General features: G+C 41.2%; 1 protein-coding gene and 1 pseudogene across 1 annotated transcript in view; one reads left to right on the forward strand and one right to left on the reverse strand.

The window, feature by feature from the left end:
- FAM149A (family with sequence similarity 149 member A) overlaps positions 1-12,283 on the reverse strand; it is a 74,642-nt gene extending 62,359 nt beyond the window's left edge. The window contains exon 1 of the mRNA XM_064369602.1: positions 11,715-12,283. Within this exon, the coding sequence (XP_064225672.1) occupies positions 11,715-12,283 (569 nt within the window). The remainder of the gene's footprint in view (positions 1-11,714) is intronic.
- Positions 2,934-3,052, forward strand: LOC135272232 (5S ribosomal RNA; annotated as a pseudogene).
- Positions 12,284-12,342: the final 59 nt, after the last annotated feature.

A 12,342-nucleotide genomic window follows, 5' to 3' on the forward strand; every position in this document is an offset into this window, starting at 1 on the left:
TATAGTGCCTTTGAGTTTCCTAGTCACGACATTATTCTTTAAATGTGTCTTGGGACCTCATCATCAGTTTATCCTTTTCTGACCTCTTTGTGGAGTGGAGGCCTAGAAACAGAGTGACTGCCCACTGCCAAGTTTCTCGTTGTTTGTGTGAGCATGTAGCCCTTTCTCATACACATCATAAAATTTTAGCTATTGAGTTAAGATGGCAAATTTTTAGAACAGAATTTTGTCTAGCAAAATTCAGCTATGGTCACTGCTTTGCATAAAAAGTGTTGTTGTTTTAAGAAAGCAGTTGTCACAAAAATATTTGCTGCTTAAATATTCTGGGTAACCATATGCTGGCTGTCAAGGACTCTGAAGGATTTCATTTTACTCCGCTTAGAGGCTAGCACATTAGTTTGTCACAATTTTGTGGAGGCTTAGAGAAAACACGAGATCCTAGATGAGAGATGAAAGACTTTACTACTTACTGCAAAAGCAGCCGCCACAGTATCAGAATTCACGTCTGTTCCCTGGACCCCAGTTCCCACAAGGCAAGCATTTGGTTCTTGACCCTGCAGTGTACTGCCTCACAAGAAACACTGAGCTTGCGAACCAGCTGGTCCACAAGCTGAGGGCAGAGAGCCAGAGGCTCATCTGCTCTTTCCTCTCATCTCTTCAGGCAGCTCACTGCAAAGGCCACCCTGGAAAACGGCCCTAATAAAGAGCTCTGAAGGGCCTTGCCTTTTTGCATATCCAGCAAAAACACACAGGCGTGCTAAAGGCCCGGGGAAATCAACCCCCAACATCAGCACGGGCCGGGAAATGGAAATTAACCCACCTCATCAAGGTACAGACAAGAAAACTTGCAATGACTAGAGCCATCTTGCAACTATATAAACGATGTAAGCTAGCAACCATACTCTGCCAAAAGTAAACTATACAAACAACCATATTTCGCAAAAATAAGACTTGAATATCCTTTGAAAAGTCAGGTAACAGTGACATTTTCTTTTCAAGCGCCTTCCTGGTTCCTTGTATTAACAGTAGACGCTATAGCAGAATGACCAGCGTTTGAACTCAGGTATGGCCTATGAATAAAAGTATCTCTTCCATCTTTTCTCTTTCCCACAATTTCTTATTCCCTTGTAACAAAACTAAACGTATTCATTTATTTTCTTCTAGGCTCTATCGTAATTTCCATTTTTCCTTCTTCAGAACTTTAGATTCTTCTCTGAAGGCTTGGAATTCTATAAAAGAAAGTCACCATTACCAGATGCTTTCAAGAAAAGTGGAAATACAAAATTTGGAACATTAAGATTCATAAATATTAAGAAGCAACCTAGGACTCTCCAAAAAAAGAGGCAAGAATTTACTTGTGATCTTTTGTTGCATCATTCAGATATTCACCTTCTAAATATTTAGATTATTTATGAACAATTCCATGAAAAGTAAACAATTAGCATTTCTGTTAGGTCGGAATAATAATGATTCTTACATACAATAGTTTTTCCAACTTCTTACTATAACATTTTTTAAAACATACAGAAGAGTTGAAAGATTTGTAGCAAAAAAAAAAATACCTATCACCTGGGTTCAACCATGGTTAATATTTTACCATATTGTTTTAAATCCAGACACGGATTTTATTCTGGATCACTTGAAAGGAAGTTGCAACTATCATGACACTCTACTGATACATATCTTACCGTAAATTTTCTAAAAGGATGTTCTCCTACAGAATCCTAATACTGTTATCATATCTGAGGACATCAATGATAGTGTCCTAAAACTAGTACTCACTCCAATATTCTCTTTAATATTCAAATCTAATTTTCCCAAATGTCTTTTACAGCTATATTTTTAAACTAGCATCCAATCAAGGTTCCATATTTTTAATTGTTCTTACATCTGTTTTAGTCTATATTAAAGAAATGGTTCTTCCACGTTTCCCCAGACCTCACTGACATTGACGGTTTTAAGGACAGCAGGTCAGTCATCTTTTAGGACAGCCTACAGTCTACAGTCACCTTATAGTTTCTTTACCAATAGTTTCTTTTAGACTTCTTCATAACATCTTTTCTGTTTATCTATAGATACTTTGTCAGCAATGTTTTCACTGAATACAAAGATACAATTGAGATGAGCGAGAAACGAATGAAGGGAAAAGGAAAGACAAGTACCAGCTATTCTGGCCTCCCTGGCAGGTCTAGCATGGTGCCAGCCAGGAAGTCACTGCCTCGGTAAGTTCATGGGGCTGGATCTGGTTGGCACAGTTAACAAGAGAATTCAGGAAAATGAATCGCAGGGGCGCTGGAGTCAGATTCTCAGGAGCTATGAGGATTAATTATATCAAGAGCCAAATGCATTCATCAAGTCCAAGGTTAAACTCCACCCCAAAATCAAGACAAAGACAAAAGAATCAGAAGCAGAACTTCAACAGAGTCAGAAGAGAGCAAAGACAGACAACTGCTGGGTGTAGGATGGCAGCACCACGCTCGGTTTTAGGCCCACGCCAGGTGGGTAAATGTGCAGCCGCTGCTAGGACAGTCATCATATGTTTGTGTGCATCTGAATATCAATTCCAATCAATGTCCCCTTTATATCTTCTGTAGGATCCCAAGATTTTTTCAATGTAATTTTGGTACGCCCTACGAAAGAAATTTCACTGTAAAGAACTGAATTTACTAATTTTTAAATTGTCACTTTAATAAAACTTTAAAAATACATATTTTAAAAATATATTTTAACTATATTTTATAGATCCTCAAAATTGTATCATTTATGTTAGAAATCAACAGTCAAAAAAGATCCAAAATGTTAAATGTTTTATGAAACAAATATACTCACTAGAGAAAGACGAACATTAGTGCCTGGCAAGGATTACAGTTGTCAATATTCAATGATAAGGCTTCCTCCAAACCCTTAAGCGAAACCTCTAATTAAGAAAGTGCTGTCACAGCCATACCACCCTGAACGCACCTGATCTCATCTGATGTTAGAAGCTAAGCAGAGTCGGGCCTGGTTAGTACTTGGATGGGAGACTGACTGGGAATACTGGGTGCTGTAGGCTTTTTAAAAAATTAAAAAAGAGAAAGAAAATGCTGACGTACAGGACAGCCTTTCCCTGGCAATGCATCCTCTAATTGCTTCTCCATTTTTTCTAGTAAGACAGTGCTTACTCATTACTGCCTTTCTAGTATGAATAAAATATTTGATTTGGTAGACACCAAATATAACTTATAAGAAACATAATTATAAAAATAAACTGGAAGAGTTGACACAATGAATGCTTTATTGTTAAGAAGTCATGCCTTTATGACAAAAGGCATTTGTTATCTGTACTTTGAAATGGACTATTATGGTCTCTTTATCAGTACTAATAGGAATATTATTTTGAGAAAGACACTTTTAGATTACTAATATTATATTTAAATTTTTATTGGAAAGAGTATAACTCTTTGGAGTCATTTTGTTCCAGTGGAAATACCATGAGTTACTTTGGAAGTAGATTTTAATCCTCATTACTATCTTAATTCATTAAAAATACCTGGTTATATCTATGTGTGGAAGATACAGATTATTTCCAGGAATTGAATCTGACATTTTTTACATAGCAGCTAGGTGGACTTAGGTAATTTCTTATTCTTTCTGAGTCTCAATTTCTTCATCTGTAAAATGGAAATAAAATTCCTACCCTGTATGTATGTTTTGGGGATTTGTGATAATGTCTATAAAACATGCATGCTATATGTGGTGCCTAGTAGATCCTGAAATACCAACTGTTACTTCAAATGCTAAGAACCCTGGCTTTGTGGACTAACGAGCAGTTGATCAATGATCACATCAATCAGTAAAACATGCTTACAAAAATGTTAAAACCAGTAAGTAAAACACATCTGAGGGAGACCTTTCCTGGGAATATAATCACCCACTTATTTAAAGTGCACTTCATATACTGAAACTATAGTTCCTTAGGATTTAATTTTTTGCACTAAGTTAGCAACAAAACTTCTATTTGTTTGAGGGGAGGGGTTCATTTTATTCGAGGAGTTCTATTTATAGACTCTTAGTTCGACTGAATTAGGAAGAGTCCTGCATCTACAGGGATGGTTTTCAAGCCTTCACACTGTTTGATATTAGGGAATTGAATTAAATATTGCATTTTAAAATAAATCCCCCCTTTAACTTTCTATACAACTAGCAACATTCTCTGAAATAGAATTATTAACATCAAAAGCCTGGTGTGAACAGGAGCTCCCAAGGTGAGATGTGTCCTCATCCTAATGACTGACATTATATAGAACTTCCACAATATTTGAAAATAATTTCAAGTTAAGGTTATAAATTAAAGAAGGCAATGATTCTAAGAAGACTATGTAAGTATGCACGCATTTGAGAAGAACATTTTATTTAATAATCTGTTTGCCTTAATAATCTGTTTCTTAAAGAACAGAAGGGAAAGTCTTAGCTTGGCTGTTTTTCTTATCACTGCCAAAGACCATCAGTTTCTTAATGATATTTAATCATTGCAAAGTTCCATAATCTTTAATCATGACAAAGCCTTTCTGTGCTTTATAAAAGATGGCGTCTTCATTGAGTATTTCTACCTCTCAAACAAAAAGGGACAACTTTTAATGTTTTTCAATACATCGTTAATGAATAGTATTTATTCATTTGCTTGATTAGTATGTAGTACACAGTGCCTAGTGAGTCATGTCCTGTAAATATGTGTCTGTGTAACACTATTTATAAGACCATTAAATGTGAAGGTAATTTTTTAAAATCTTTGCCTATGAATTGCAAAATTCAGCATATCTGAAAAGGTATGTGATTTGACTGTATAAAATGAAACAAATACCTGCACCGCACCCATGAGAAAAGTGTCCTCTGTATGTGAAGGATGCGTGGTACGGTACCTGCAAATGCTAAGTGACATTTTTTCCCGGGCTTTTTCACTTTCCATTGTCACTCCTCATTTTGAATAATCCAAAGGTTTATTTTGAGAGAAAGCAATAGACTCCACTCCCCATGGTTTTAATGTTAAAACAAAACCTAAATTTACAAGCTAGGATTGAAAGCAGGAATACGAATCAGAAAGTGCCTCCTTCCAGGCAGTGGGTGCTTGGCTGGAGGCTGCATCCCGATGACCACAGCACTCAGACGCTGTGAACTGGGCACATCCTCAACTCCAGATCATCTGCACAATGTAAAGAATTGCATCTTCAATCAGAAGATCCTATCTGAATATTGCTTAGCCCGGTATTTTAAGGACAGTAAAAGATAATGTAATCGTTTGGCTGTTTTTTTTTTCCTTGGTGTCCTGAAATTTTTAGCTCAGTGTGGTCTAAAGGTATCTTAGTAAAGTCTGCCTCAGTGGTTTTCAAACTATCTGCAGTGTCAGAACGTTTTTCCAATGCATTGCACATAAATACTGTTAAAATATAAAAATAAATAGGAAAATAAAATGGTAAGATGGATACACAAAATATGAATCCAAATGTAATTATTAGAGTCAACAGACATAAAGCTCCTCTGCCAATTGCTGTAACATTTCTAAACGCGTATTCTCCCTTTCTGTACTTACCTCTTCTTGGGCAGGGAGCAAGTAACTAACTGGTAACTGCTAGCTAATGGCACACACATTGAGAAGCACTGTTCCAGCAGAGAAAGGAGACACCCCTTGATTCAGGGGGTCTTGAAGCACCGGCAACCACAGTAATGAGCACTCTTATCTCGCCTGGCGTGTGATGTCATCTGTTGTGTATTTTGTCATCGCTGTGTGTGTTCAGCATCACCTGTCCAGGCCAAGCTGCCTGTTTATTAACTTTCTGCCACATTCTACCACGAACGTCCAGCCTGAGCCTGGTCCCTTCTCTGGATGTTTTCCTAGACCTCAGCTCAAGGTGTATCCCAGAGTGAATTCCTCATCTGCCTGACAAACCCGCATTTTCTGTGATCCTGCTTTATGAGTGGTGCTCTTCCCAGCCACGTGACATCGTCTTCTCAGCACTTCCTCCCCCTCACCTATGTGTTGCCAGTCTCGTGAGATTTGTCAGTTCAGTATCTTCCTTTTTACTGTCTTCATTCCTCGGCTCCACACCTCTCAGCTGTTTATGCCTAGAGCCTCCTACTAGCTCCCTGCGTGGGTTAGCTCAATCCTAAGGCGCAGCCTGCTCATGCCACTCCCCCCCACTAAACAGCGGCTTCTCCGGTGTTTACTAAACAGAGCCTGGTATCCAAGGCTCTCCCTAGTTTTCTCAACGCTTTTCACAAAAGCTGTGCCACTAACAAACTGAAAGCCTCGTGCATGTGGTTCTGTGCCTCCCTGCATCTGCTCATGCCCCTTGGGTCTCCTCCAGTGCCCTCCCAAGCCCCAGACATCCATGTGCCCCAATTTTGCACATTCTTTAGAATTCAGAGCCCTGCCACCTCTCCTCCCTGATGCACGATCTCCGGGCATCCTCCTCTCTCTTAGCTGTATGCTCACAGCAGTGTGTCTGAAACCACTCTTGGATCATTTGTTTTATTTTTCCTGCTTTTTGATAAGATCCATTTCCAGTTATTTCCCTGATTACTCCAAAATCTAGCTCCATGTGGATCTTAGATGGAATAGATATTTGTTAAATACAGGTTGACAATTAACTAAATAATACATTAACCTTCACTGCAGATCATAGCAATAAGCTATATTTTATACAAAAGATGCTGACTGTGGGTAACAAATAAAAATATATTTAAAATAATGTATCTCAGGTAATAGTAACAGATATTTATTGATTGCTTATGTACCAGCCACCACAGAGACAGGTTTGTATATACGATCTCTTTCAATCCTTACAATGTCTCTTTGAATAGGCATTCTTATTAATTCCCATTTTATGAATGAGAAGGTAAGGCTTAAAGAGGTTAAATACGGTAGCCAATGTGAATGCTTAGTTAGCATTCTAAGAAAAATTGTAAAATGGGATGGATCAAAGTCAGTCTGACTTCAATCTGTGCTCTTAAAACTATACTAATTTACATGAGCTGTTGTGATTATGCAATGCTGAAGGGTTCAAATCCCACAGGACCGTCGTTATGAGCTTGGCACACATCAAGGGCCATGCTTGTTGGGTAAGAAATTAGAATACATTCAAAATGTGTTCTTTAAACACACCGCAAAAGAACGTATAACTGATAACTCAAATACAATTTTCAAGACTTAAATATAACAACAAAGAAAGAGGATAATTTAAAGCAAAAGTCTACTGCACAAGACAGTGAGAACAAAATTGTTTTCTTGGGTTTAAGCAAATACTCGACATGGAAAACCAAGTTGAATTCATTTTTATTTTTAATGAAAGCAATGGTCATATGACTCTAATAGAAAGTAACAGTTATATGACAATTGTACACTGAGCTCACCTTTCATCCCTGGGAAAATGCTAAGTCCCAGCAGAAAGCATTATTAACCTTGAAAAAACTTCAAGACAATGAAACAAAAAAACCCAAGACAACAATTATTCTTAAAGAAAGACATTTAAATTGCCCCAAGATTGTTGTAAGATTAGGAACCCAAGATAGTGGATTACATGAAGAAAATATTTTCTTCATCCATTCAATAAATGTCTTTTATGGGTATGTGTTCCCTTACATGCCACAGGACAGAGTTTATGGTCCGATAATGGACATAAGACGTGAATCTAAATCAAAGGATTTCAATGGAGGAATACACACGGGCTATACAAATGTACGATTTGTGATACTACTGATTATTCTGCAGATTAAAAGCTTGATCCCAGAGTAGTAAATACACTCCCTTCTAGGTGTTATATAGCACTCAGTGGTAATGTTAATTAAACTAACCCTTATCTTCTGTAAGTCATGCAGGGACGGTAATGATGAAAGACCGGCATGTACTATAATTTGTTCTCCCAAATAACTGAAATAAAAGACACCATTTATTACAGTCACATGGTAACTATAATGAATCATTTTTCTCTCTCAGTCTTTTCTTCACCTAGAAGGTTTCTTTAGATAAAACATGGCTCTCAATTTTCATTTCTGTGCCAAGAAGTAGGTAGTAATCATACATAACACTTAGAGATGGAGTCTCGCTCTTCTCGCCCAGGCTGGAGTACAGTGGCGCAATCTCGGCTCACTGCAACCTCTGCCTCCTGGGTTCAAGCGATTCTCCTGCCTTAGCCTCCTGAGTAGCTGGGACTACAGGCACGTGCCACCACGCCAGCTACTTTTCATGTTTTTAGTAGAGACGGGGTTTCTCCTTGCTGGTCAGGCTGGTCGTAAACTGCCGACCTCAGGTGACCTGCCCACCTCCCAAAGTGCTGGGATTATAGGCGTGAGCCACCACGCCCGGCAGATAACACACTTTTTTTTAAGCATTTCTCCGTGTTACTTATTATTTTAATTAATTTCTAGAGCACCTCTATGCGGAAAGTATTATTATCACCTCCATATTATTAAGAAAGAAAAACTACAGCTAGGGAAAAATGAATAACCTGCCCAGAATTGCTCCACTAGTTTGAGGTGGAATCCACCTCCTCTGACTTCCAGGTCTACAGGCTTCCCCGCACTGGAGGCTGCCTCAATGTCAGAGGAATCAAGATGAGTACCTCCAATCGCTTCACTGCCAGCCACGCTGACAAGCCCTTCCAGCAGCCACTGCCATGTTTCCACACTAACGTGATTTCAACAATGGAACTCAATCCTTCAAAAATAAAAAAAGGAGTATATGCTAATAGCTATGACTATACAAGCGATAAATACTTCCTGACTAGAGGAAGTTTGCAATCTACCAACATTGATACACAGCAATTATCTGTCTATCCACCTTACGTACTGCTAGGAATTCTTAAGTTTGCAGTACAAGTAAGAGAGTAAGACCTTCTCAAGATGTAGTGTGTGTCTCAAACCGGAAGTGTGCAAAGAGGTGGTGAAGAGGGATGAGTGAGACTGGAAAACACTGAGGCGTAATATAGACATGAAATGCACAGGGAAGCCAAGGTGAAGATCAAAGGTGTTGATCACACAGCTAGGGATGCAGGAAGTGAGGTGAAGAGAGAGTGCTGTATCCTCTGCGTCTGGCTCAGATGTGCAGCCAGGATGCCCTGAGGAGCAAAAAGGGCAGTTTCCTTTCCACAGGCCTTTCACTTACGGAATTCCTGGGTCAGAGATCAAAAAACCCTGCTGCTATTCAGCATCTTTGTTTACAAAAAACCCCTCTAAATGGCAGGATATTTTGCATATTTTCCTACTCAAGTTAATTTCACTAATTTTAGTTTTCTTTTTAAAGCCAAGTAAAGAATCAGACAGATGTAAACTGTATGAGTTATCAAAAAAGTATAAACTGTTAATAGGGTTTTCCTTTATAACTCAGTGCCACAGTCTTAAAATTCATCTACATTTCTTGTGGATAGGTTTACATTTCCTTTATACGTATTCACATTCTCTCTCATCACTCTTTTTTTCCTCGACATTACCCATTTCTCCATGTTCCCAGACTTGAAATTTAAATTCCTGATTTTAATATTAACCACACAGGCTAACAGCAGCAGCTATCTGCCAAGTGACAGATGAGATGGTAGGAGCAAATTTAAATTCACTGTCTTATGTTTGTTTATTCCGCGTTATAAATCACCACTGCAGAAACCCAGGAAAGGAAAAAATCCTTGAAGGTGCAAAGTCTGAGTACTGAAGGAAAAGTCACCTTAATCCTTTCTTCCTTCCCCTTCATCTCTTTTTATGTTTTAGTGATTGAAAAAGGAGTGGGGTATGATGAGAGGAAGGGAATGTGAGTAGTCACAGATCTGAAAGGAAAGGAAAAATGGTATGCCCAGAGGGCCAGTCTGCTTTCTGCCTGTGTGTGCCTTTACCTGCTGCTGTAGACAGTAGGAGCACACAGACTCAGGAAGATTCTGCAAAGCACCTAGCTGTGTATATTACTTCTCATGGCACTTACCTAAAATCCAATTTCATGACCAGATGCAGTGGCTCATGCTTGTAATCCCAGCAATGCCTTGGTGGGAAGACTGCTTGAGGCCAGGAGTTCAAGACCAGCCTGAGCAACAGAGAGAGACCCCGTCTCCACACACAAAAAATTTTTTAATTGGTCAGCCATGGTAGCTCACACCTGTAGTCTCAGATACTCAGAGTCTGAGATGAGAGAATCAGATCGCTTGAGCCTGGGAGGTTGAGGCTGCAGTGAACAGTGACCACACCACTGCACTCCGGCCTGCGTGACAGAGGGAGACCTCATCTCAAAAAATAATAATAGTAATTTTAAAATTTCAATTTCTTCACTGTCCATAAAATTGAATGCGTCTGTTAATTCAGGATAATCTCTTCTGTAAATAATGCCAAATGCAGTGTTATTGGAAAAGTGTCTCTTGCAAATTTTTGCACAATATAAACGTGAGCTAAAATGTTCAAGAATTGAAACTAACACCAATTCTTTCACTGGCCATGCTGCACATTTCAGTGCCTATTTGTTAAAAGCACTAAGACTAGAGTTTAAGATCTGTGTAGATCTGTTTTCTCATAAAACATTAATTGCATAAATGTTAAGGACCAGTTGCCAAGAACAAAGGTCTAATTCCTCAGGCATAGGTATTCCAGTCAGTTTTCCAAAAGCAATTAATCTTCCTTAAGGAAAAATATCAGTTGATAAACATATTTCATTATATAGTATTTGTTAATGAGTGGGAACAACTTTTTGCTTAACTGCTTATTTTCATGTTGACATGAATATCGTGCAATTTTGTGAAACTGTAATTACTTAAAATGTGAATGAGTCAGGATCAGTATGAATTCAAAAATCAGTCAGGATTTCTTAGGGGGAGTAGGGAATGGCCTCACTAGATGACAATGTAGAAACCTCCGTCTGTGAATGGGCGCCTCTGTCTTTGACCATTTCACTATTCCTTTGCAGCATTCAGGATGAAAATTTACCCACTGAAGAATAGCTAACAATATGCTCTGTTCATCAAAAATTAAAATTCATCTTAGTTCTAAAACACGTTTTGAAAGAGCAATGTTTTTGTCACTACTATCAGAAGTGAAAGGGGTGTGTGAGGGGGAAGGGGTTGAGGGAAGTGGCCTCCAATTCCCAGTGAAAATGTTCCCATGAAGTCAAGTTTCTGTAGTAACTCAGGACACTGCGGCAGCTCTCAGGAGCTCTAGGGAAATAATCCGACGTGTCCTGGGCATTACAATTCCATTCGTGTCAGATGATGTTACGCATATGTAAACTAACTAGATGTCACACAAAGGAGACCCATCCCACTTGGTAAGACTAGGGGCTGCGCCTCAGAAATTAGGAAAGCACAAACTCTCACCATTTCTTAAAATAGTTGCTGCAGAGCTATGTGTTCCGTTTCCTTGCATGCCTGCTATATTCTGAGACAAAGAAAGGGACTTCCAAAAGTCCTCAAGAAAACCAAACTAACAAACTCTCTAAGTAGCAATGCTGGCAGAAGGGAACATTCTGTCTTTTCCTTCAAGCTCCCTTAGGATTCACTCTGAGAAAATGCGCAAAGCAGGTCCCCGCTTGTACCTGAAAGCCTGCAAAGCCAAGGACTGACCCAGGAAAAGGGCAAGGAGGGTGCCCAGGGGTTGGTGGAAGTTACTGCCGGCATTTTATCTCCTAAAACGCACCTGAGAAGGTGAGGGCGGCAGGCGGAGGGGTCGGGGGTGGCAGGAAAAGGAGCACGCGCCAGGGCCCCACTGCTACTCACGCTTCGCCACCCTCGGAGTCGCTGCCCGAGGGCTCCTCCTTGCCGATGTCGGGCAGGGTGGACAGCAGCGTTCCGGGGCCAGCCCCGGGGGTCACGCAGGCGTCCGGCTCTCGCTCTCCCGGGCCAGGCGGGCGTGGGTTCCGGGGGCTCGCGGCGCCCGCGAGGGACGGCAGCGCAGCCCAGACCCCGCCGGGGCCCGGGGGCGGCCGCGCGGGGACCACCAGGTGGGCCGGGGAGCCTACGGCGCTGCAGCCGCCGCCCGGGGGCGTGGGGAGCTGGGGCGGGGCTTTGGCCGCTCCGGGGCTGCTGAGCCACGAGGGCGGGGTCCCCACTGCTCCTGCGGCGCGGCCGGCGGCGGAGCCCCCGGGGTAGGAGGCGGGGTCCGGAGCCAGGGCGGGAAGCGGGGTCGGGGTGGCGGCAGCGCCCAGCGGGGTGCCCGCCCCGTAGCCCCCGGACCCTGCGGCGGCGGCAGCTCCCGAGCGGCTGGAGGAGGGGCCCGCGGGGGGCACCGTCGAGGTCCTGAAGAGTTTGGCCGAGAGAGGCCCGAGGTCCAGCACCGCGGCCTTCATGCCTCCACCGTGGACGCGCCCGGCGAGAGCGCAGAGCGCGGGATCCGGGCGAGGCGGCA

This window comes from Aotus nancymaae, unplaced genomic scaffold, assembly GCF_030222135.1.
Source record: "Aotus nancymaae isolate 86718 unplaced genomic scaffold, 86718_ANA_hifiasm-v0.15.2.pri h1tg000006l, whole genome shotgun sequence".
Taxonomy (NCBI): Eukaryota; Metazoa; Chordata; class Mammalia; order Primates; family Aotidae; genus Aotus; species Aotus nancymaae.